At 37.4% G+C, this 26,627-nt stretch overlaps 2 protein-coding genes across 9 annotated transcripts in view; both read left to right on the plus strand.

The window, feature by feature from the left end:
• The first annotated feature begins 2,009 nt into the window (after positions 1 to 2,009).
• LOC127418735 (zinc finger protein 260-like) overlaps positions 2,010 to 26,627 on the plus strand; it is a 340,334-nt gene continuing 315,716 nt past the window's right edge. For 6 of the 7 annotated variants that reach the window (XR_007893541.1, XM_051659498.1, XM_051659484.1 and 3 more), the window contains exons 1-6: positions 2,010 to 2,451; positions 7,408 to 7,430; positions 8,014 to 8,208; positions 8,291 to 8,765; positions 17,414 to 17,436; positions 19,006 to 19,200. Coding sequence is in view for 6 of the 7 variants with exons in the window: in XM_051659498.1 (XP_051515458.1) it covers positions 2,091 to 2,451; positions 7,408 to 7,430; positions 8,014 to 8,208; positions 8,291 to 8,765; positions 17,414 to 17,436; positions 19,006 to 19,200 (1,272 nt within the window). In the remaining variant the exon portion in view is untranslated. The remainder of the gene's footprint in view (positions 2,452 to 7,407; positions 7,431 to 8,013; positions 8,209 to 8,290; positions 8,766 to 17,413; positions 17,437 to 19,005; positions 19,201 to 26,627) is intronic. The other variant, XM_051659487.1, reaches the window with a different exon arrangement.
• The window catches only part of LOC127418811 (zinc finger protein 239-like), a 29,901-nt gene continuing 27,752 nt past the window's right edge, over positions 24,479 to 26,627 (plus strand). For both annotated transcript variants that reach the window (XM_051659652.1, XM_051659653.1), the window contains exon 1: positions 24,479 to 25,623. In XM_051659652.1, the coding sequence (XP_051515612.1) occupies positions 25,608 to 25,623 (16 nt within the window). In that variant the 5' untranslated portion in view covers positions 24,479 to 25,607. The remainder of the gene's footprint in view (positions 25,624 to 26,627) is intronic.

Here is a 26,627-nt window from a genome sequence, read left to right on the forward strand (position 1 = left end):
GTTATCCCTAACCCTGACTAAACAATACTTTATTCCTCACGAATAAAATAAAAATGGATAAATGCAGAATATGTAGTAAATGTAAAGAAAATGTTGAACATGTGATTTATGAAGTGTATAAAGTAAGGAGAGATCTAAACTTGCAGATACAATATCTAAAGTGGGAAGAGAATGGAGTGTTAAGGGAATTCTAGGAACAGGAGAGAAACAAAATGAAGTAAATAGGACTATTTTTAACCCTTGTGCGACCTTCGGGACATTTTTATCTTTTTCATGTTTGTTTTTTTGATCATTTTAGCTGTGTTAATGCCAACGGCATAAAATTTACCAAAGGCGTGCATTTTTGGGGGAATTTTGATATTTCAACCTCAGTTCCTATAATACATCTATAATACACTGTGTACACAAAATAGTTACACTCAGGACCTTCAGGACAAAATTGTCCCCATTGAAACCCATTAAAATGGCAATATTTGATCCCATTGTCATTAAAGCATAAAATCGTGAATTCTATGATATTATGCTTTCATTCTGGAGCCCTGGCTTCAAAATTTACATTTTTAATATTTTTCCACCAGATGGCGCCACTTTCTCATGTTTATCCTATGGAGCAAATACATGCTTTTTTCCAATTTTCTGTTTGCTGTATTATCCCCCTTTTTTCTGGGGGTCTTACTAGGGAAACGAATGTGAGTGGGACTTCCGACGGAAGTCGTTCTAAAGCATTCACTAGCTCTGGCTGCAGTCATTTTAGACCCTGTTTACAGCTGGTAATAAGACATGTTTTGGACTATCCAATCGCAAATGGTCAGCATTAAATATAGTTGTAAATGGAGTGTAAAATGTTTTATGATTGGATCGCAAAAAACACATACAGAGGTAGTCAAAAACCACATTTCATTTGAGGTTTAAAACGCCGTCCTGATGCGTCCCGGATGGCAGCGAAGCACCACCTCTCACCAGTCAATCACCTGCCGAACAAATGTTTAAACTCACGTGTGGATTTAAAAGGAAATAATCGTCCAATCGGAAAACTTGAAAAAGCGATTACATACCCAAGTATGAGAACTTCACAGCTCTTCTTCAGTGTGTCTGTCTGATTTGAACATGCAGGGTGACAAGATGACAAGCACACATATCTGAAGCTGAACTAACACAGGTACTCCACTAAAACAACCAATAATTTTGCTCGAAAAGTTGCATTTGTGCTTAGATTAAATCTCAGCTGCATCTGGGAGAAACAGCGTGCCGGTTTTGTTCGTGATTTCTTTGTTTTTATAACTTTTTTGCAGTTCATTATCTTTCACTAACACACTAATATAGTGAATGATGCATGTCCTCATGAAATCATACATGCTCTCCTCAAAATCCCTACACCGTAATGAAAGAATGAATGGATGTACACTGCAACAACAACTGTGTTTACTTGATAACGGAAGTAACGCCCACATTTTGCGCTAAGCATCACGGGACGTAGCAAAAAGGTGGATAGAGCATTGCACTGCAGAATAAATGATGCAGCTAAAATTGTGTGGGTGTGTTGGTATGGATATCAGAGTGTGTTTTGTATATGTGTATTGAGAAATGTGTTTGCGTGCGTGTGTGTAACAAACCACAGTGGCATTATGTAAACAAACTGGCATTTAAAGGGTTAAAATCCTGAAAATAAATGACTATTTGGTAGTTATGATCAGGACTGATGTTGGTTAAAAAAATGTAACTCACTGAAAGTGGAAAATAATATTAATATATAATATTATTATGGCAGTTTTTTGACGCGGACATTTTTGTCCTCTAAGGACCTCTGAGTAACTTTTTTAAATTGATGCACAAGGGTTAAATTACTATAAGAAACAGTTACAAATCAGAATATAAAAGTAGGAGAATGAAGCTTTGCTGCTACACACTCCGATGTAGTAGGTGGCGGTATACACCTTTTTTTACGCTGGTTTGTATTCCGCCATAAAACGGAAAGAAGAAGAAGAAGCAGGAGGTCTTAATGGGTGCGACTTCCGCCGAATGACGTCTTTCTGTAGCACTCGCGAGCTGCGTCTGTTTTGTTCGAGTTGTTTCGGTTGCAGCACGTTACGATGTCCTTACGGAGCTCAGGGACAACATGTGCGGTTCATGGCTGTACACACAACCGGGTCAAGCTGAACCTGTGGCTTAAGCAAGAGTGTTGCGTGCACAGACCAAAAACTAAGGCGGACTGCTCCTGTCAGCGCTGGTACAGTTTTCATCGCCTCCCAAAGGAAGATGAAGCTAAACGAGCATGGTTAACAAACCTGAACTTAAAGAAGCCTCCCAAAACGCTTTATGTGTGCTCGTTTCATTTTGTGGATAAAAAGCCGACGCAGGACAACCCATACCCCACGCTGTTTCTTGGTTACGAGAGGCCACCAGAGAAGAGGCGCCGAGTCACGAGGAGGGAAGACGAATGTTTCTTAACAGGTAGACAACATATATTATTACGTCACACACATTTCAGCATTTGAACAAAGAACCATTTGATTGAGAGAAAATTATGTGGTTGGTTGGGACAGGATTTAGGTAGGAAAAGGCGCACAGCCAGGGGCATAGTTTCCAGGGGGGATGGGAGGGAGGTAACCTCCCCAGTATTTATACCATGATCAATAGAAAGATGTAGATGCTTCACGCTGCAACCCCATTTACCTAACCAGGTATTATAATAAAAGTTCATGTTCACTGGTCATATGCTAGAGGCGAACAGAACAACAACAAAAAACATTAGTTGGCGATTTGCCGGTCAGTGACTAAAATCAAGCACTTTTATTTGTTAACAGATACTAGTGTTTTATATAACCTAGGCAAGATAATTTCTACATTTTAATATAATTGTGTGAACACATTAAAAATTACTTTGCACACATTATTAGATAAACAAGAGTGGTTCAGTTATATAAAAACAAATTTTAGGGTATCATTTAGACATTTGTATTCAGTATACATGGTGGACAGTGTTGGGTAAGTGACTAAAAAAGTAAGTAATTACTAACCTCTAATTACATGTACAGTGTAATTAGATTACTGTACTAATTTCTCTCTCAAAAGTACTTATTACTAATTACATCTTCTACAGTGTAATTAGATTACTGTACTAATTTCTCTCTCAAAAGTACTTATTACTAATTACTTTCTAAAACCCTTTTCAACCTCGATCAGATGAAAAATACAAGGATAGACATGAAACTGTTCTTTTAATTCTTTCAAATAAATCACATAAAATCTAATAAATTATTCATGAACTGGCCAAAGAATTTAAAGGAGCAGTGTTAAATTAGAAAACATATTTTTTTAACATTAGACGTTTCATTTCGATTTTAAATTGACTATTGTTTTATATAAAATTGTTTTATAGTCTATACAGTATTTAACACAATTACATCAGAAGTAACTGTAATTAAATTACTAAAAAATTAAGAGTAATCCCTTACTTTCAATGAAAAAGTCATTTAATTACTCAGTAATGCATTACACCTAACACTGGTGGTGGATAAATAGGCTCACTTGTCTTTCTGAACAAGAATAACTGATGAGCTGCAACAGGTAATTTCACTGTGAAAACAGTGTCCTTTTTAACATTATTTGCTGTAGTTTTACTATGCCTCAAAAGTGCAGGCACATTAGCCCTGCCCCTTTCCTCGAATTCGTCCAATGGGATTGAAGCAGTGCGTGCACGACCGTGCGAAACTGAGCTTTGCGGAGGCCAGGCGAACGCCGTGATGACGTCACTTTGTGTGCATGAACAAGCAGCTGCGTCGAGTATAAACCAGGCATTAAAAGTAAAAATGCCCCCTGATACTTAAATCCAGAGGCAAATATTGTCTCTTTATGTAAAAGTATATTTCTGACACTGCCTGTAAGTGTGGGATTTTTGTATTAAACTATATATCAGTTGCCTTGGTACATGTTTGTAAGGTTTACAAAATTAATTTGATCAGATTCAACTAGAGCCCGACCGATACCGATTTTAGAGATGGAAAATTCACCGATTACCAATATGGTGACCGATATATTTAATTTTTGAGCTGGAATGAAAACAGACCTTTTCTATGTGGATTTGGCACCGATATGACTACGCAAATGTACTCGGAAGGCTGCTTTCTTAAACAAATATTTTTGTCAAAGAACATTTGACATTATTATTATACGTTGTCAACAAATTCTAGAAATGAACACTGAGAAAATAAATAGATAAAAATACAATAAATAACTAAATAAACATCAGTACTGTATGTTTAGTATCAGTCAATTGAATACCATTAAAATAAAGAATACATAAAAATAAAATAAATAGCTAAATGAACATCAGTACTGTATGCTTAGTACAAGTCAATTGCTGACCGTTTAAATAAAGAATAAAAATACAGTAAATAGCTAAATAAACATCAGTACTGTTTAGTATCAGTCAAATGATGACCATTTAAATAAATAATAAATTAAAATAAAATAAATAGCTAAATAAAAATTAGGGGCCGGTTGCACCAGCTATACGTACGTTACAACTTAGCCTAGTTGTGGCGTAAATGTGCACTAAGTCACAATTTACGCTGTAATAAATATTTGAGCATTGCATCATTAAACCTAGGTAGAATGTAACCCTACGTATAAACTAAATATATACGGCAGCCTCCGACCAGGAGTAACTGATGGAATAAAAAAGCAGACTGATATTTAATGACATCAATGAGTTTATGTTTTGGTTGACAGGCATCAATCATTTCGACATATGATGATGTTGGCATTTACACTCATTTACATTTACGAGAGAGAGAAAAAAAACTTAAGTGGCTCTTCAGCATGAAACCGTTCTAACGGTGCAGTTTTTAGTGTGCGTCGCCCGGTGACAAGTTTCAACTCATTCAAAAAATATATATAAAGGATATTAAAATGAATAAATGTCTATTTTTCCAGCCTGTTGTATTAGTATGTATCACCCCTAATTTATTTTAGTTACACTTCCTATATATTATTATTTACACAGGGCAAATATACTATTTATTAAATCTACTTTTATTACGTATCCTATTTTAATGTCTGGAAAACCAGACATTTAAAATATTACATTTTGTAAATGCAGTGACTGGAATTCTTCGGTTGAAGGGGGCACCAAACTGTGAATCCTGAACACAACAGTTTGGTGAATACATGTTTACACATTAGCTTCCACTCAGCTGACAACAGTGAAAGTAGCTACGTGATTAGCTAGTTCGCTATAAGCTCGTTGTCACGGAGAGTAAAAGATGGACTTTATTTACTTTCCAATATTGTGTCTCACCAACTAGGTAATAACATAGCGTGAAATCAACACTCAACAGACACAATCCACCACCGCACCGTTGTCTACTGAGCTGCAAAAAGATGCTCTGATGTTTACCTTTCAATCTGCAACATTACTGACTGCAGTGACAAACTATAGCTGGCAGAGAGTAAACGGATGTGATAAACATGAGTGACATGGTTGTCAGGGACAGGGTTAACGTTGTATTAGTTATATAAAATGATGGGGTAATTTTTTATTAACTTTCCAGTATGTATTTCACAAACTAGTTAGCAATTTAATGAAAAGAGATCGTTCAATGACTCACATTAGCATGTGCACAGAAAATATATACATTTACATTACAAAATGTTTCGTTATTGATTTTATGATTTTAATGCATTAATTAAAAAAACTTAAGGATCAAACTAGTGTTGTCATTGTACCAAAATTTCAGTAGTCGGCACCAATACCTGTGAAATGTCAGTTACCAATTTCGATACCACAAAAATATGATAATGTGCTACTGAACACACCAGTTTAGTTATTTTTAATAATATTATAATAATTATTATTATTTTCCAGAACTCCATGTTTTAAAGATTCATTTAATTTCATCATCAAAATTAAATTAATTCTTAAAACGTTTAACAAGTGAAAATAGAACTTTTCAACATGTCATTGCATTTATTTTGCCAAACTTTTATTCAACAACAGTCTTGCTTGTGATATATTGCTTAATAATAATAATAATTGTATTATTATTACAGTGAATATTACATTTTACTATACAGTTGTAATATTTCTGTTCTAGCTTTTATTTTGAATCGTGCTTTTATGACGATGTGTGGTTTTTGCCGGAAGCTTCACTTTGCCGGATAAACAGATCACGACCGGTATTTGTTCGCAACACGGCCCAGTCTGTTGGATTGGAACACACCTTGTGATCATTGAAGAATTTTAAGTCACGTCTGAAATCTCCTCTCTTTACACTGGCTTTTAAGTCTGACAAATGAAATGTAGAACACAGTTTTGAAGTGTTTGTATTTTAGATTATTGGTGTTTGTGTGCGTGGTAAGTTTTAAATGTTATGTTTTAAATTGTATTACTATGAAACACTTTGGTCAACGCTGTTGTTTTAAATGCTATATAAATAAAGTTGAGTTGAGAGATTAAAGCGCAAATGCTGTGATTTCATTATATAAATACATAGTTTGCATGCGCTGCGTAGTTCACAGTGGATGAGTGCTCTGCTCTGTCATCTCATACAACGCGAATGATTCTCGATGTCTGTGGAGTTTCCAGTGTTTGAGCGGTCGGATTTATACAATACGCAGCTCATCCACAGGAAGATTGCAGCCGTTAGCTGTTTAATAAATCACACTAGGACATGTCACGATTTCAATTTGATTAATTGTCCATTTCAGTGTAAGATGTAACAGAGCACGTGCTCAAAATGAGCATTTTAAAGCAGTTGTGTGTCAATCATACTGCGCACTGGTACCGGATTGAGTCGGTGCTTGGTACTACCAGTACTGCTAAAACACTGGTATCGGTACATCTTTTTTATTTTAGTATCGACTTTGTACCGAATTACCGGTACTTTTGACAACACTAAAACAAACACACACGCAGTTCAGTTCGTGTTGTGTTCTAAATAATTTGTGAGATTCAAATTAATTTTTTTATTTTTTCTGTGGATATTGTTTTGCTCTCTTTGGTGTTTTAATGGTTGTGAACAAAGCTTATCATTGTCAAATGTAGTGGTTTTGTTACGGACGACTTAAGATATTCAGTTTTGGGAGAAACAATCAAAAATCTGAGAATATCATGTTTAAATCCTGATAAATGCGCTCGTTAAATCCAGCGGCTGATTGTAAATGAGTTCAATGACTGCTATTAGATGTTGTATTTAGCTGTTTATAGATTTTTCAAGGTTAAAATGGTCTTCGTTGGTGGCTAACAAACATGATTATCATTGTTAATCACGTAATTTTAATAAATTTATATTTAAAGTTATGTGGTTGTATATAATGTTTACATTGGATACAAAACTTATTTTGATCATCTAAGCATCAGAAATATTGTGAATTTAAGAAGTTTTTTCTTTTCTTTTTTACTTCTAGGTATTGTGGAAAATCAAAATAAGGTAAATTTCATTATCTTTTTTTCTATTTGGTTTGTTATATTCTGACTGTGCTTGAATACAGACCTTACTGAGTTGAAATTGTGATTTTAGTGAAGACGTTTGTTACTATATCTTAACAGATATTACAGTAATTCTTAACAATTTATGTCATCTCTATGAATATTTGAGGCAAACATCATTAGAACAGAACATTTATTACACTGTAGGACAACTTTGTTCATGATATGTCCGTTGTTTTAGGAGGTCTAGACTTTAAAGCCCTTTATTCTACAGGAGACAATAGCAGAAATATCTGAATATCATGTTTTATTTCTAATATATGAGCTCGTTAAATCCAGAGGCTGATTGTAAATCATTTTAATGAAGACCATTGTTTAAAAAAAAAAGCCTGTTAGCAAGTCTAATATCTGATAATATTCCTGCAGTCAGGTAATTAAAACCAAAGCACACATTTATATTTATACCATCTCAGAAACAAAGTTTTTTTTTTTTTTACAGAGCTGTTCTTGTGTATAATCATATAATAATGTTTTTGAGTTTATTGACTGTCAGTTCATTATAATGATGATGTTTTTGTGTTCAGATGTTCATCATGAGAGAGCAGGTGGATGTGATCTGCTGTAAATCAGTAGGAACTGATCTGTCCATGCTGGATATTGATGATTTCATCACAGAAATCTCTCAGCTGAAGAATGAGGTGACGTCACTGAAAACAAAGCTGAAGGAGACAGAATTTGTTTCACCCTCTGCCTGTTTTGAGCGAGTTAAAGTTGAGATTGTAAGTAAGGTTCAAATGATGTGATATGACTGTGACTCTGTGATGATGAACGGTACAGATGTGATTGTGTTGTGTTTGTCAGGAGCTGGAAAAGGTTTCCTGTCAATCTTCAGTGTGTGTGACTGATGGGACCTCCACAGAATGTCAGGATTCAGTGTGGAGCGACAGAGATCAGTCCACACCACAGCGGCTGCTGGACAAACTCTCTGAACAGAGATCCAGAGACACACAGGACTCACAGCTCACTTTACTCTGTTCTACTGATGCTCAGGAGAGTGTGTGTGACAGTAATCAGGGTGATCAAACCTCCACAGAGTCTCTGACTTCTGTCTGTAACGCTGGAGAACAGCAGATGCTGCAGACACCAGTGAAGATTGAAGTGAAGCAGGAGGAGATAAAAGAAGAAAACGCAGCAGAGCAACAACAGAGAGATGAAGATGATGATGAACAGCAGATGCTGCAGACACCAGTGAAGATTGAAGTGATGCAAGAGGACATAAAAGAAGAAAACACCACAGAGGAAGAACAGAGTGATGAAGATGATTTTTTTCCTCCAGGTATGTTTCTTCCTTTAATGTTTTACATTTTCTTGTCAGTTGACTGTAATGTTAGGATTTCTTGCAAGAATAATGGTTTTTGTCAATTAAAAGTCACACTAATTGTTCCTCACTGTTTTAATTGTCATTTGTGAAGTTCTCAGTTGTCTTTAAAGAATGTAAGTCTTTTTATTTTAATATTTCATCAGTCAAAACAGTTCTGTAGATGACTGAATGAAAATATATGAAACCGATATGAAATCATTGTGGGCCCTAAAAAAAAAACCTTGAGGTCAAAGCCACAGGCCTCACCATGCTCTGGTGAAAATTATTATTATTATTATTTTTGGCGATTAACATTAATTCGTAACCTTTTAAGAGAGCTTTTTCTAAAGATAGGTCCAGGTGAATTTTCTTAGTCATTTTTAGGTGTTTTTTTTATTTTATTTTTGTACAGAAAACAGTATGAAATATAGAAAAAGCTGTATACACTATGGCTGGGGTGATATGTAAAAAATTATTTTATCGATAATCTCCTTAACAAATATTGCGATATATGATTATATCGTCAACCCCCCTGCCGAGGGTTGGAGAATTTTTTGCTTTATTGATTTTTCTTTAAAAATTTAATTCATTTATTGAAACACCAAAAACGTAAACAGAAGACATTTCTAAATTCAAATTGGACTTTAAATTAAACGGAAAAAGCAATAAAATAACAAAGTGATCAAAAAATCTTATTTAACCAACCACCTCCCCAAATCCAAACATTTACCATCACGCAATATCAGTCAATGACAACAGGTGGAAAATTTCTAATAGCCTACAGATTAAGAACTAAAGACAGTTATAAATGTGAAGACAATAATAATCATAATAAATAAGCCTAATAAATGCCCTTGTGTTCCCAAAATAATGCTGCCAAATGTGAGTTCTTATCAAATCTGTGTTTGTATTGCGTTTTTGCTGGGGCAGCCCCCGACCAAAGATTTGCCTAGTTGACTGGGGGGGGGTTAGTTTACCAGTTAGTTAGTTTAGTACGAAAAGTGCAAATCAATCCCAGAACAACAGCAAAGGAACTTGGTGAAGATTCTGGAGGAAACAGGTAGACAAGTATCTATATCCACAGTAAAACGAGTTCTATATTGACATAACCTGGAAGGTTGCTCAGCAAGGAGGAAGCCACTGCTCCAAAACCGCCATAAAAAAGCCAGACAACAGTTTGCAAGTGCACATGGGGACAAAGATCTTACTTTTTGGAGAAATGTCCTCTGGTCTGATGAAACAAAAATGGAACTTTTGGACCGTAATGATCATCATCATGTTTGGAGGAAAAAGGGTGAGGTTTGCAAGCTGAAGAACACCATCCCAACCATGAAGCATGGGGGTGGCATCATCATGTTGTGGGGGTGCTTTGCTGTAGGAGGGACTGGTGCATTTCACAAAATAGATAGCATCATGAGGAAGGAACATTATTTGGATATATTGAAGCAACATCTCAAGACATCAGCCAAGAAGTAAAAGCTCGGTCGCAAATGGGTCTTCCAAATGGACAGTGACCCCAAGCATACCTCCAACATTGTGGCAAAATGGCTTAAGGACAGAATTTGTGGGCAGAACTGAAAAAGTGTGTGTGAGCAAGGATGCCTAAAAACATGACTCCATTACACCAGTTCTGTCTGGAGGAATGGGCCATAATTCCAGCAACTTATTGTGAGAAGTTTGTGTAAGGCTACCCAAAACGTTTGACCCAATTTAAACAATTTAAAGGCAATGATACCAAATACTAACAAAGTGTATGTAAACTTCTGACCCACTGGGAATGTAATGAAAGAAATAAAAGCTGAAATAAATAATTCTCTCTACTATTATTCTGACATTTCACATTCTTAAAATAAAGTAGTGATCCTAACTGACCTAAGACAGGGAATGTTTTCTACGATTAAATGTCAGGAATTGTGAAAAACTGAGTGTAAACGTCTATGTACACTGGCAGCCAAAAGTTTGGAATAATGTACAGATTCTGCTCTTATGGAAGAAATTGGTACTTTTATTAACCAAAGTGGCATACAGCTGATCACAATGTATAGTCAGGACATTAATAACATTTAAAATTACTATTACAATTTGAAAAAAAAAAAAAAATCAGAACTTCTTAAACTACTTCAAAGAGTTCTCATCAAAAAATCCTCCACGTACAGCAATGACAGCTTTGCAGATCCTTGGCATTCTAGCTGTCAGTTTGTCCAGATACTCAGGTGACATTTCACCCCACACTTCCTGTAGCACTTGCCATAGATGTGTCTGTCTTGTCGGGCACTTCTCACACACCTTACAGTCTAGCTGATCCCACAAAAGCTCAATGGGGTTAAGATCCATAACACTCTTTTCCAATTATCTGTTGTCCAATGTCTGTGTTTCTTTGCCCACTCTAACCTTTTCTTTTTGTTTTTCTGTTTCAAAAGTGGCTTTTTCTTTGCAATTCTTCCCATAAGGCCTGCACCCCTGAGTCTTCTCTTTACTGTTGTACATGAAACTGGTGTTGAGCGGGTAGAATTCAATGAAGCTGTCAGCTGAGGACATGTGAGGTGTCTATTTCTCAAACTAGAGACTCTGATGTACTTATCCTCTTGTTTAGTTCTGGCCTTCCACATCTCATTCTGTCCTTGTTAGAGCCAATTGTCCTTTGAAGACTGTAGTGTACAGCTTTTTATGAAATCTCCAGTTTTTTGGCAATTTCAAGCATTGTATAGCCTTCATTCCTCAAAACAATGATTGACTGACGAGTTTCTAGAGACAGCTGTTTCTTTTTTTGCCATTTTTGACCTAATATTAACCTTAAGACATGCCAGTCTAATGCATACTTTGGCAACTCAAAAACAAAGACAATGTTAAGCTTAATTTAATGAATCACACAGTTTTCAGCTGTGTTTGATATAATGGCAAGTGATTTTCTAGTACCAAATTAGCAATTAGCATGATTACTCAAGGATAAGGTGTTGGAGTGATGGCTGCTGGAAATGGGGCCTGTCTAGAGTTTATCAAAAAACAATTTATTTTCTTTCAAATAGTGATGGTGCTGTGTTTTACATCAGTAATGTCCTGACTATACTTTGTGATCAGTTGAATGCCACTTTGGTGAATTAAAGTACCAATTTCCTTTTGGGCGTGTGTGTGTACACAAACATACAGTGGTGTGAAAAAGTGTTTGCCCCCTTCCTGATTTCTTATTTTTTTGCTTGTTTGTCACACTTAAATGTTTCAGATCATCAAACAAGTTTAAATATTAGTCAAAGATAACACAAGTAAACACAAAATGCAGTTTTTAAATGAAGGTTGTTATTATTAAGGGAAAACAAAATCCAAACCTACATGGCCCTGTGTGAAAAAGTGATTGCCCCCTAAACCTAATAACTGGTTGGGCCACCCTTAGCAGCAACAACTGCAATCAAGCGTTTGCGATAACTTGCAATGAGTCTTTTACAGCGCTGTGGAGGAATTTTGACCCACTCATCTTTGCAGAATTGTTGTAATTCAGCCACATTGGAGGGTTTTCGAGCATGAACTGCCTTTTTAAGGTCATGCCACAGCATCTCAATAGGATTCAGGTCAGGACTTTGACTAGGCCACTCCAAAGTCTTCATTTTGTTTTTCTTCAGCCATTCAGAGGTGGACTTGCTGGTGTGTTTTGGATCATTGTCCTGCTGCAGAACCCAAGTTCGCTTCAGCTTGAGGTCACGAACAGATGGCCGGACATTCTCCTTCAGGATTTTTGGTAGACAGCAGAATTCATGGTTCCATTTATCACAGCAAGTCTTCCAGGTCCTGAAGCAGCAAAACAGCCCCAGACCATCACACTACCACCACCATATTTTACTGTTGGTATGATGTTCTTTTTCTGAAATGCGGTGTTACATTTACGCCAGATGTAATGGGACACACACCTTCCAAAAAGTTCAACTTTTGTCTCGTCAGTCCACAGAGTATTTTCCCAAAAGTCTTGGGGATCATCAAGATGTTTTCTGGCAAAAATGAGACGAGCCTTAATGTTCTTTTTGCTCAGCAGTGGTTTTCGTCTTGGAACTCTGCCATGCAGGCCATTTTTGCCCAGTCTCTTTCTTATGGTGGAGTCATGAACACTGACCTTAACTGAGGCAAGTGAGGCCTGCAGTTCTTTGGATGTTGTTGTGGGGTCTTTTGTGACCTCTTGGATGAGTCGTCGCTGCGCTCTTGGGGTAATTTTGGTCGGCCGGCCACTCCTGGGAAGGTTCACCACTGTTCCATGTTTTCGCCATTTGTGGATAATGGCTCTCACTGTGGTTCTCTGGAGTCCCAAAGCTTTAGAAATGGCTTTATAACCTTTTCCAGACTGATAGATCTCAATTACTTTCTTTCTCATTTGTTCCTGAATTTCTTTGGATCTCGGCATGATGTCTAGCTTTTGAAGATCTTTTGGTCTACTTCACTTTGTCAGGCAGGTCCTATTTAAGTGATTTCTTGATGGAGAACAGGTGTGGCAGTAATCAGACCTGGGTGTGGCTAGAGAAATTGAACTCAGGTGTGATAAACCACAGTTAAGTTATGTTTTAACAGGTGGGGCAAACACTTTCACACAGGGCCATGTAGGTTTGGATTTTGTTTTCCCTTAATAATAACAACCTTCATTTAAAAACTGCATTTTGTGTTTACTTGTGTTATCTTTGACTAATATTTAAACTTGTTTGATGATCTGAAACATTTAAGTGTGACAAACATGCAAAAAAATAAGAAATCAGGAAGGGGGCAAACACTTTTTCACACCACTGTATATAAAGTGTTAGGTGTAATGCATTACTAAGTAATTAATTACTGTAAGTTACTTTTTCATGGAACAAGGGATTACTCTTAATTTTTCAGTAATTTAAGTAGTTACTTCTGATGTAATTGTGTTATACTGTATAGACTATAGAACAATTTTATATAAAACAATAGTGAACTTAAAATCGAAATTTAATGTCTAATGTTAAAATGTATGTTTTCTAATTTAAGCCCCCTTAAATTCTTTGGCCAGTTCATGAATAATTTATTTGATTTTATGATTTATTTGATAGAATTAAAAGAATGGTTTCATGTCTATCCTTGTATTTTTCATCTGGTCGAGGTTGAAAAGGGTTTTAGAAAGTAATTAGTAATAAGTACTTTTGAGAGAGAAATTAGTACAGTAATCTAATTACACTGTAGATGTAATTAATTAGTTACTTTTTCAGAGTAACTTACCCAACACTGTGCATGCACGCGCGCGCACACACACACACACACACACACATAAAATACAGTACTGTGCAAAAGTCTTAGGCACATAAGATGTTTCACAAAAGCATTTGTCTTAAGATGGTTATTTATATCTTCAGCTTTAGTGTGTCAGTAGGAAATATAAACGTTATTACTTTTGCAAATAGAAAAGATTAGAATAGAAGAACAGGGAGCCCTGCAACAGATGTCATGGCGCCCACAGAGCCCCCCACTGAACATCGTGTCAGTCTGAGATTACATAAAGAGACAGAAGCAATTGAGACAGCCTAAATAGATAGAAGAACTGTGGTGAATTCTCCAAGAAGCTTGGAACATCCTATCTGCCAACATCCAAGAAAATCTGTGTCCATGTGTACCTAGAAGAATTGGGGCTGTTTTAAAGGTAAAGGTGGCCACACCAAATATTGATTTAGCTTTATGTTTACTGGACTCTGTATGACATTAAGTGATAAATGAAAACTATTTATGTCATTATTTTTGAAGACATCCTCACTATGCAACATTTTTCACAAGTGCCTAAAACTTTTGCACAGTACTGTGTGTGTGTGTGTGTGTGTGTGTCTATATATATATATATATATATATATATATATATATATATATATATATATATATATATATATATATACAGGTGCATCTCAATAAATTAGAATGTCGTGGAAAAGTTCATTTATTTCAGTAATTCAACTCAAATTGTGAAACTTGTGTATTAAATAAATTAAATGCACACAGACTGAAGTAGTTTAAGTCTCTGGTTCTTTTAATTGTGATGATTTTGGCTCACATTTAACAAAAACCCACCAATTCACTATCTCAAAAAATTAGAATACATCTTAAGACCAATAAAAAAAACATTTTTAGTGAATTGTTGGCCTTCTGGAAAGTATTTTCATTTACTGTATATGTACTCAATACTTGGTAGGGGCTCCTTTTGCTTTAATTACTGCCTCAATTTGGCGTGGCATGGAGGTGATCAGTTTGTGGCACTGCTGAGGTGGTATGGAAGCCCAGGTTTCTTTGACAGTGGCCTTCAGCTCATCTGCATTTTTTTGGTCTCTTGTTTCTCATTTTCCTCTTGACAATACCCCATAGATTCTCTATGGGGTTCAGGTCTGGTGAGTTTGCTGGCCAGTCAAGCACACCAACACCATGGTCATTTAACCAACTTTTGGTGCTTTTGGCAATGTGGGCAGGTGCCAAATCCTGTTGGAAAATGAAATCAGCATCTTTAAAAAGCTGGTCAGCAGAAGGAAGCATGAAGTGCTCCAAAATTTCTTGGTAAACGGGTGCAGTGACTTTGGTTTTCAAAAAACACAATGGACCAACACCAGCAGATGACATTGCACCCCAAATCATCACAGACTGTGGAAACTTAACACTGGACCTCAATCAACTTGGGCTATGAGCTTCTCCACCCTTCCTCCAGACTCTAGGACCTTGGTTTCCAAATGAAATACAAAACTTGCTCTCATCTGAAAAGAGGACTTTGGACCACTGGGCAACAGTCCAGTTCTTCTTCTCCTTAGCCAAGGTAAGACGCCTCTGACGTTGTCTGTGGTTCAGGAGTGGCTTAACAAGAGGAATACAACAACTGTAGCCAAATTCCTTGACACGTCTGTGTGTGGTGGCTCTTGATGCCTTGACCCCAGCCTCAGTCCATTCCTTGTGAAGTTCACCCAAATTCTTGAATCGATTTTGCTTGACAATCCTCATAAGGCTGCGGTTCTCTCGGTTGGTTGTGCATCTTTTTGTTCCACACATTTTCCTTCCACTCAACTTTCTGTTAACATGCTTGGATACAGCACTCTGTGAACAGCCAGCTTCTTTGGCAATGAATGTTTGTGGCTTACCCTCCTTGTGAAGGGTGTCAATGATTGTCTTCTGGACAACTGTCAGATCAGCAGTCTTCCCCATGATTGTGTAGCCTAGTGAACCAAACTGAGAGACCATTTTGAAGGCTCAGGAAACCTTTGCAGGTGTTTTGAGTTGATTAGCTGATTGGCATGTCACCATATTCTAATTTTTTGAGATAGTGAATTGGTGGGTTTTTGTTAAATGTGAGCCAAAATCATCACAATTAAAAGAACCAAAGACTTAAACTACTTTAGTCTGTGTGCATTGAATTTATTTAATACACGAGTTTCACAATTTGAGTTGAATTACTGAAATAAATGAACTTTTCCACGACATTCTAATTTATTGAGATGCACCTGTATATATATGTATATATAATTTCTTGTTGCACTCTAATCTGTCTTGCATAGTATTTTTCTGATGCAATTGAAACTTTGTAATGCAGCACTTTTACTACTACTGTCTCCTTAAGATGAATCGATTGTGTTGTATTATTCCTCTTTTGTAAGTCGCTTTGTATAAAAGCATTTGCCAAATTAATACATGTAAAACTATTGTTTTCAGCATATGAAAAGCTTATAAATTAACGGATAGAGCAAAAACAGTATATTGAAAAATTTGTGTTTTTATAAAAGTGTGGGTCCCAGGAAAACACAACTTCTTATTTGGGCCAAGAACTTTTAAGAGCCTTTTCCTTGGGGCCTGGGTAGCTCAGTGGTAAAGACGCTGGCTACAACCCCTGGAGTTCGCTAGATCGAATCCAGGGCGTGCTGAGTGACTCCAGCCAGGTCTCCTAAGCAAGCAAATCGGCCCGGTTGCTAGGTAGGGTAGAGTCACATGGGGTCACCTCCTCGTGGACGCTATAATGTGGTTCGTTCTCGGTGGGGCGCGTGGAATTGGGCATTCCAAATTGGGTGAAAAAGGGGAAGTTTTTGCTATAATTGATTTTACGATTTGAATGCATGAATTTAAAAAAACGTAATGAAAAATACACACACATATACAGTCCAATAGGAGGCAGAAAAGCACCAGAAGTCGTTTTGCCAACTGCTATTAAACAAGAACTCGCAGTTTGAGCGCTCAGTTCGATGTGTTTGTGATTTACATAATTTACGTTTTTCTCTCTTTGCCGTTTTAATGATCGTAAAATGAGGTTATTATCGTTTGTGGTGGTTTTGTGATGGAAAATATTGAGTTTTAGGAGTAACAAGCAGAAATCTGAGAATATCATGTTTAATTCTTGATAAATGCGCTCGTTAAATCCAGCGGCTGATTGTAAATGAGTTCAATGACTGCTATTAGATGTTGTATTTAGCTGTTTATAGTTTTTTCAAGGTTAAAATGGTCTTCGTTGGTGGCTAACAAACATGATTATCATTGTTAATCACGTAATTTCAATTCATATTTAACGTTATGTGGTTGTATATAATGTTTACATTGGATACAAAACTTATTTTAATCATGTAGGCATTAGAAATATTGTGAATTTAAGAATTTATTTATTTTTCTTTTTTACTTCCAAGGTACTGTGGAGAATCAAACTAAGGTAAATTTCATTGTAATTTTTTCTTTTGGGTTGGTTTTAATATTCTGACTGTACATGAATACACACCTTAAGTCCTTTTCATACCAAAAGTGTCGCGATATCGAGAGGCGAATCACCAGATAATGGCCCTTTCCCATAGATAGCGAAGCGAATGATCGCCGTTAGCACATTCACGCCTTAACAATAGGTGGTGCTAATCGACAAGCAATTTTACCGCAGTATAATAGGTGGCTCAGAGCACCTTTGAGCTGGTCTGCCCTCCGCCCATGACGGTCCATGAGAAGAGGAGTTACTTGACAAGCAGATCGAAAAATGAAAACTGATTTCTCTACAAGCTGCAGAAATTAGGAGTTTGTTGTCGATTTGCTCAACGAGAAAGAAAACATTCGAGACACTTCAGAAACTATTTCAGTTCACCTGCTGGACTTTTTTTGAACTTTTGAACTTATTCCTGATCTTGCGTGTGTATCTAAATTGGCTGAAAACAAGACATACAATGCACTGCAAGTCACAGCCTTCATTTTATTAATGTTTGGGAAATAAAAACACTTAAGATCCATACCGTTGTTTATTAAAAAAGGTGATACAATGGCAAATATGCCGCCATATATGTTATATTCGTGATGTAAGATAACTCGCATGAGATTAAATGCAAAGGAAAAAAATACAGCATTATATGAAGACAATCCATGTAAGATCAGAGAGCTTTTTAAAGGGGATGCAAGGCAGTGATGCAGCAATATCATTTACATGTTAAGAGAACCCATAGGAGAAAAAACGTTCATTTTTTTAAGGCATTTGATGCAAATGAAACGCATGTCCTCACTACTTCAGTGTTTAATGTCTGAGGTCAAAACAGCTTTCTGCATTTAAGCACTACCTGTTCAGCTGGTTTTGGGAACTACAGCAGCTCCTGACATGTGATGCACAGCTCATATTTGATTGGTTGGGGGGTTTCTTTGCTGGGCGGTGGAAAAAATATTGACACTCACTGTAAAAAAAAAAAAAAAAAAAAAAAAAAAAAAACGACGTTCGTTCCAGGTGTGAAGGGCTTGTTAGGAACCCATTGTTACCGTAAAAAAGGTTAATCACGGCGAGAAATCGCATTGAACTTTTGCTTTTGATCACCAAATTCTTAACCAGTAATTCTTAACGATTTAAGTCATCTCTATGAATATTTGAGGCAAGCATCATTAGAACAGAACATTTATTACACTGTAGGACAACTTTGTTCATGATATGTCCGTTGTTTTAGGAGGTCTAGACTTTAAAGCCCTTTATTCTACAGGAGACAATAGCAGAAATATCTGAATATCATGTTTTATTTCTAATATATGAGCTTGTTAAATCCAGAGGCTGATTGTAAATCATTTTAATGAAGACCGTTATGTTTAAAAAAAGAAGAAAAAAGCCTGTTATAGGCTAATATCTGATATTATTCCTGCAGTCAGATAAACAAAACCAAACTCAAAGCACACATTTATATTTGTTCTTGTGTATAATCATATAATAATGTTTTTGAGTTTGATGAATGTCAGTCCATTATAATGATGATGTTTTTGTGTTCAGATGTACATCATGAGAGAGCAGGTGGATGTGATCTGCTGTAAATCAGTAGGAACTGATCTGTCCATGCTGGATATTGATGATTTCATCACAGAAATCTCTCAGCTGAAGAAAGAGGTGACGTCACTGAAGACTAAACTGATGGAGAGAGAATTTGTTTCACCTTCCACCTGTTTTGAGCGAGTTAAAGTTGAGACTGTAAGTAAGGTTCAAATGATGTGATATGACTGTGACTCTGTGATGATGAACGGTACAGATGTGATTGTGTTGTGTTTGTCAGGAGCTGGAAAAGGTTTCCTGTCAATCTTCAGTGTGTGTGACTGATGGGACCTCCACAGAATGTCAGGATTCAGTGTGGAGCGGCAGAGATCAGTCCACACCACAGCGGCTGCTGGACAAACTCTCTGAACAGAGATCCAGAGATACACAGGACTCACAGCTCACTTTGCTCTGTTCTACTGATGCTCAGGAGAGTGTGTGTGACAGTAATCAGGGTGATCAAACCTCCACAGAGTCTCTGACTTCTGTCTGTAACGCTGGAGAACAGCAGATGCTGCAGACACCAGTGAAGATTGAAGTGAAACAGGAGGAGATAAAAGAAGAAATCACAGCAGAGCAACAACAGAGAGATGAAGATGATGATGAACAGATGCTTCATACACCAGTGAGGACTGAAGTGATGCAGGAGGAGATAAATGAAAACACCACAGAGGAAGAACAGAGTGATGAAGATGATGATTTTTTTCCTCCAGGTATGTTTCTTCCTTTTAATGTTTTACATTTTCATGTCAACCGACTGTCATGTTAGGGTCTCTTGCAAGAATAATGGTTTTTGTCATTTATAATTCACACTGAATATTCCCTGCTGTTTTTAGTGTCATTTTCGAAGGTCTCAGTTGTCTTTAAAGAAGGTATTTTAATATTTCCCCAGTCAAAACAGTTCTGTAGGTGACTAGATTAGAGTTTCTGCATAGTCTTATTTAAAAAAATTTTTTTATAATATTTATGGCTTTAAAGGTATAGTTCCCCCAAACTGAAATTTCTGTCATCATTTACTCACCCTCATCTTGTTCCAAACCTGTATGACTTCCTTTTTTTATCGTGGAACACAAAGAGATGTTAAGTACTGTTATTCAAGAAACAAGCTACTACTCTTACTACCTAAACTACTTTTTTTTTTTTTTTTTTGAGACTTGCCACAAATATGTACTGGACTAGAGGTGGGTAAAAATTAGGGATGTAATGATCCATCGATCTGGATCAATGCATCGATCCAATGACCAACGATCCAGTGTAATAGATACAATGGTAAATATCGATATATTAGATGTACCTTTATTTTAATACACTCATGTCAACCACGGCCGTACGCATTTCTGTCAGGCGATGAAGCAACCTTAATACATTCGTTTGACTGAGTGCTAAATACGCTTTTTATGAGGGACATGGATGTGCGAGGTGTCTTTGAAGCCAAATTGTGCTCTGCTATCCGTGCGTCCATTGCGAGCTCCATTGACGGGATTCGTGTGAGCGCATCATCCGGGCACTAAAATGTGAGCTCTCGTGACAAACGCAGAGCTGCTCACATGCGTGATTAATTCGGGCTTCCATCGATATCGTTGCGCATGCGAACCATTTGAATTTTACATGAGAATTTGCTATTTTAAAGTACCATGGAGAAATTCAGCTGTGTGAAACATCTTGACAATGCTGACGTTCTGGACAGCAATAATGAGGGAAAGAGAAACACCTGCTCAGTTCCAGCATCAGTTATAAGACTTCACACATCAACACCTTTACTAACATTTATCCCAGTTAACTGTAACAGAATTTTTCATTACATCTGTGGAAGTAAGAAAACCATGGATAGCACTGATAGTTGGAAACAAGTAATGGGTATGTAAGTACTTCGAATTGGATTAAACTGAAAAATTAGCTGTCATCAAACGAGTGATGATCACTTGTGTGTGAATTTATTTTTTTATATTAATATCTGTATAATTTTTTTCAACGCCTGAAGTACCTTATTTTATAGGGAAATATGGACTCTAAGCGCAGCCATACAAAAGATAAATACACAATAAATAAGGCGGCCTGGGTAGATCAGTGAGTATTGACGATGACTACCACCCCTGGAGTCGTGAGTTCGAATCCAGGGTGTGATGAGTGACACCAGCCAGGTCTCCTAAGCGACCAAATTGGCCCGGTTGCTAGGGAGGGTAGAGTCACATGGGGTAACCTCCTCGTGGTGGCGATTAGTGGTTCTTGCTCTCAGTGGGGCGTGTGGTAAGTTGTGCGTGGATTGCGGAGAGTGGCATGAGCCTCCACGTGCATTGTTGTGCACAGCGAGCCATGTAATAAGATGCGTGGATTGACTGGCTCAGAAGCGGAGGCAACTGAGGTTTGTCCTCCGCCACCTGGATTGAGGTGAGTAACCGCGCCACAACGAGGATCTACTAAGTAGTGGGAATTGGGCATTCCAAATTGGGAGAAAAGGGGATAAAATAAAAAAAATACAATAAATATATGCACAATGAATCCTGAGTGGAAAATGCGTTTCAATGTAACTGGAGTGCATGGCTTCAGAACTGCATAACTAAGATTATTGTGGATGCACAACATGTAGTTTAAGGCATTCGATCCATATTCACAAGCTCTCGATTCGATATCGATTCAGATGGATTCATTTCAGTTTTAATGTCCCTTTTGCTTACATATAAAAGAAATAATCTCCCAGCTAATGCTGTTAATTATACAGGGGACCTTTTAACTTTGTACATTAGGAAAATACTAATTTTACTAATTATACTTTATTACTTTTACTACTACTCGAGCAATGCTTTTAATAATGATTTAAGACCCAATAGTACACTTATATGTACCGTGCGCTGTCAGCACACTTAAACATTACAAAAAGCTGCATCTTTGAATTTATCCTTTTAAAAGCACTACAGCTAAAAATATTAAACTCACTAGTCGGTTGTTGAACGTCCGTAACCATAGCAACAGCTCCAGTACCCACACATGCACAAGAATTTTTCACATTTAGGCTTACAAAATCTTATAACTTTTATATGAAATATTTGTACATTATAATATTTTTGCAACGTGTAAATAAAGCATCTCATGGTTTTTAACCGTAGATTCTAAATCAAATACATTAAATTAATCGTGACTTAATCTAGGTTAATAGTGAAATCATATAATCGCGGCATACCATGTGATCTTAATTTGATGCACAGAGTAAATAAAGTCCAGAGTAAAATACCCAAAAGGGTTGTGCAAAATTTAGAACTTCAGAATTAAGACATTCAACGAAGTTACACAATGTCATTTGTCCAAGACACATTTTGTGACAAAATTACATTATCATTTTTGACCAGGTATACTTGTTTATTTCCTAATAGGTAGAATAAAAAGAATGCACTTAGACATACCATTTCTCTCAAAATAAATAAATTAATAAAATTTACATAGCCATCAAAAGATTTAGTTTTTGCTCTGCTGCACCAGAAATGGTCCACCATATTGTATTTAGATAACCTTATTAAAAAAAGATTCAAAATGTGAATCCATTGATTGTTTAATATATTGTGCGAATTTGATTATTCCTGGAAATGAAGTGTTCTTTCGCCATGGTCCATAAAACGCAAAAGGTATTAAATATAGTGAAATAAATGAAATACAAATTTCTAAATGTGGCATTTTAAACATTATATTTTATTATTTATTATTAATTATTAGTACTGTAAAAAGTAATGTGTTTGTAGGACTTAAGAAATTAAATTTGCTTTGCTTTTTAATATAGTTGAATTAATCCTTCATTATGAGTAAATTAACTAAATGAACTGAACTTAAAATGTCACCATGCCATGACTTCTACGATTAGCTGTACATATTCAGAGTAGGGCAGCAAGGCCTTCTCTGCTGGCCTAGAGATTGTCAGAATCAGAAAATTATAGAATTAATGAAATATGTATTTCACAAAGTTCATTCCCATCAGTCTATTAATAGTATTAACGTCATTTCATTGCTGCCCTCTCCCTCAGTTGCGCAGCGCGACTTGCACTACTTCCAGTGCAGCTCATTTAAATTAGAGCTTTTATCCAATCAGATTTTCCACCTGTGCTGTCTCCGGGTGAAAAATCTACCCTGAGGCCTTCAGAATTTTGAGTTTATCCCGTCTGCTGTTGAAGCAAATGGGGATGATGTTGTTGATTGTCATCTTTAACCAATCAGATTTCGAGTTTGCCATGTTGGGCGTATTCTTTGACACACCGGAGACTTCTAGACGCCTACGTCAGAATTTTTCATGTGCCTTGATCGGAGGACCATTAGCTAATTGAAACTGAAGTACAACTAGCACAAACTTTCTTTCGTGTGACGTTTATATGTTTAGATGTAGTGCTTTTAGATTTTTTGTTAGATTTTTACTCAGCCCTGTTGTTTTTTTGTTTTTTTTAACACACAATGGCTGAAGGAGGAGAAGAAATGGATTTGGTGGTGGATTTACTGGCAAAGCCTTTTTCGAGAAGGACCTTTCAAGAAAAGCTTGAAATTGTGAGGAAGGGTCGACCAACCCCTCAGCTAGCAGGCCTGTCCCAGCCAGGAAAAGGATTTGTGCGGCACTTTCAGTCGACCAACTATGAAAGATACACCTGGCTTACAGCGTCGAAGGAACATTGCAAATTGTATTGCTGGGAATGCCTGTTATTTGCAACAGACCGATTTGGTGTTTGGAGCCATGCTGGGTTTGCTAACCTGAATTGCCTAACCAAGGCCGCAACAAGACACCAAAGCACGGCAGGACATTTGCAAGCAACAGTGCTATTGAAAACATTCGGAGACACCCGAGTGGATCTAGAACTCAACGAACAAATGCGAAGGGAAACGGAGCTCCACAACGAAAGAGTCAAGAAAAATAGGGAAATACTGAAAAGACTGATCGATTGTGTCATCTTTCTGGGTAAACAAGAGCTCTCATTTAGGGGACACGATGAAAGCATGGAGTCCACAAAAAGGGGTAACTATGTCGAGCTTATTTCCTTTCTGGCCGAGCACGACAAAGATTTACATTACCACCTTTCCACTAATAAAGTGTTTACTGGGACTTCAGGCAAAATACAAAATGACTTGATTAGTGCTATAGCTGAAGTGATGGGAGAGGAGATAAAAAGGGAGATCAGTAAAGCACCTTTTGTCGCAGTTATGGTGGACGAAACTACAGATGTGTGTACTGCAACCCAGCTGGCACTGGTGCTCCGTTATGTGACAGACACTGGTGTCAAGGAGAGGTTTGTCAGATTTGACAATGTTACAAGTGGCAAGCGGGTTGATGACATTGCTGCTCTTGTTATCCGATTCCTGGAGGAACACAAATGCCTGGATAAAGTTGTGGCACAGTGCTTTGATGGTGCTGCCGTCATGGCATCTGGACTAAATGGGGTGCAGGCTAAAGTTAAGGTGAGGGCTATGGCTTTATTTATACATTGCTATGCACATCGACTTAATTTAGTATTGACTCAAGGGGCTTCGAAGCTTAGAGAATGTAGGATCTTTTTTGCACATCTCAATGGCCTAGCTGCATTTTTTTCCAGATCCCCTAAGAGCACGCAGCTGCTTGACGATATCTGCCAGCGTCATCTTCCTCATGTGGCACCAACAAGGTGGCAATATAGTTCTAGATTGGTCAGCACAGTCTTAGAGAAGAGAGTTGCCCTAAAGGAGCTATTTGAGCACATATTAGAACACCATGATGAGTACGACGAGGATTCTGTGCGCTGTGCTGACGGATACAATGCTTATCTGGATGATTTTGAGTTTTGTTTTTTGCTTTCCACTTTTCATGTGATTTTTGAGTATTCGGATGTGCTTTTTGGAATACTGCAGAACAACACACACGATGTGCAATTCTGTCTGGCAAGAATGGTCGAGTTTTGTGACACCATTGAGAGGAAGAGAGGGCAATTTGGTGAGATTTATGAATCTACTCTGCGCGAAACAGGTGCGCCAAGCACACGGAGAGGCCAAGCGCTGGAGGACGTTCGCGCAAGGTATCAGAAACTCTACAGCGACATTTTGGACAACATCCTTGCCCAGATACGGAACCGGTTTAAAGACCACGAGAAAGTCATGTTTCTCTCCCTCCTCGACCCTCAGCAATTTCAGACATACCGGAAAAAATTCCCGGATGCGGCCTTCTCCAGGTTGACGCAGAGCCACGGAACTTTCTTCGACCTGCCCCGGCTTAAAACAGAACTGACTGTAATGTATGCCATGACTGATTTTGAAGGAAAAAGCCCTGCTGACCTCCTCGCTTTCCTTCAGCAGAAAGATCTATGCGGGAGCATGCGTCAACTTTACGCATTGGCATGTTTGGCGGTGACCATCCCAGTATCTACGGCCTCTGTCGAGGGTAAATGTTCAGCCCTAAAACGCATTAAAACTTATTTAAGAAATAAGACTGGGCAGGCTCGACTGTCAGCACTGGCCTCCATGGCAATCGAGAAGGACCTTTTATTGGAACTGAAACGCACCGATGTTCTGTACAACCGTGTCATTGAACGCTTTATAAAGAAAGAAAGGAGGATGGACTTTGTCTTCAAATGATGAGCAGCTTTGGTAAGTTTGATGGATTTTTATGTATCTTTACTAGACGGGCTGTAAAGTTGTAGTGTTGGAGGTGCCACGCTGTCCATGGTACTGAAACACAGCAGAGGAGATCGATAGGCAGACAGATTTCATCCTGGTGCCGGGCCTGTTACTAGCTATTTATTATTATTATTGCTTGCTGTAGATCGTTGCTGCTGGTGTGAATGATGTTCAGATTCAGTGGCCTCACTGTGCCTTTGAGTGTGCATGGTGGCATGTGCGTTTAGGCCTAGCAGTTTGAATCCTGATTGTGTTATTTGTGTTTTATGGCATTTTTGCTTGCTTAGTGGTCATAAGAGTAAATGTGACTTGTGAGTTAATTCTTGTTTCTTTGTTAATGATGATTTGGGCTATGCGATGTTTGTGATGTAGCATCCTGTCATACTGCATAATAGTGGTACATCCTTGATGATTTGATGGTATCCTCCCACAATTCAAATTAAAATATGGGGTGGTTGCGTCGAATGACAATAGCGGCTATTGAATAGCCTGTAGCCCTAGTGTCATGGTGAGGTTTTTCTGAAGGCGGTTTAATTGTGGGAGAATAGCACTGAAGGCCTAGGTGTTAAAATACACGGCCCGCCAAAGTTCTCAAAATTTAACAAAACGTTTTTATATTAAAGGGTTCATGAAATGGAAAATCTAATTATATGTGACCCATTTAAAATACTTAATCTATTCCAAATCCGAAGCTAAATTCCACTGAAAAGGGGCATTTATCTGCGATGTGCTTGCCTTGCATTGTGATCATTGTACATTAAATATAGAACATGACACACATTCACTGAATCAACGTTAGCGAATATTTATCAGGCATATTTATTGAAAACAATTGAATGAATAGTGCAGGACCAATAGAGCAACCCAGCCTGTTCTAGACAGAATTCACCAAGTAAAAGTTACTTAACATATTAGAACAGTCAGGACATTGTTGAAAATAATTAACAGGTAGACTATGCAAAATATACGAGAAA

This window comes from Myxocyprinus asiaticus, chromosome 28, assembly GCF_019703515.2.
Source record: "Myxocyprinus asiaticus isolate MX2 ecotype Aquarium Trade chromosome 28, UBuf_Myxa_2, whole genome shotgun sequence".
In the NCBI taxonomy this organism is placed as follows: Eukaryota; Metazoa; Chordata; class Actinopteri; order Cypriniformes; family Catostomidae; genus Myxocyprinus; species Myxocyprinus asiaticus.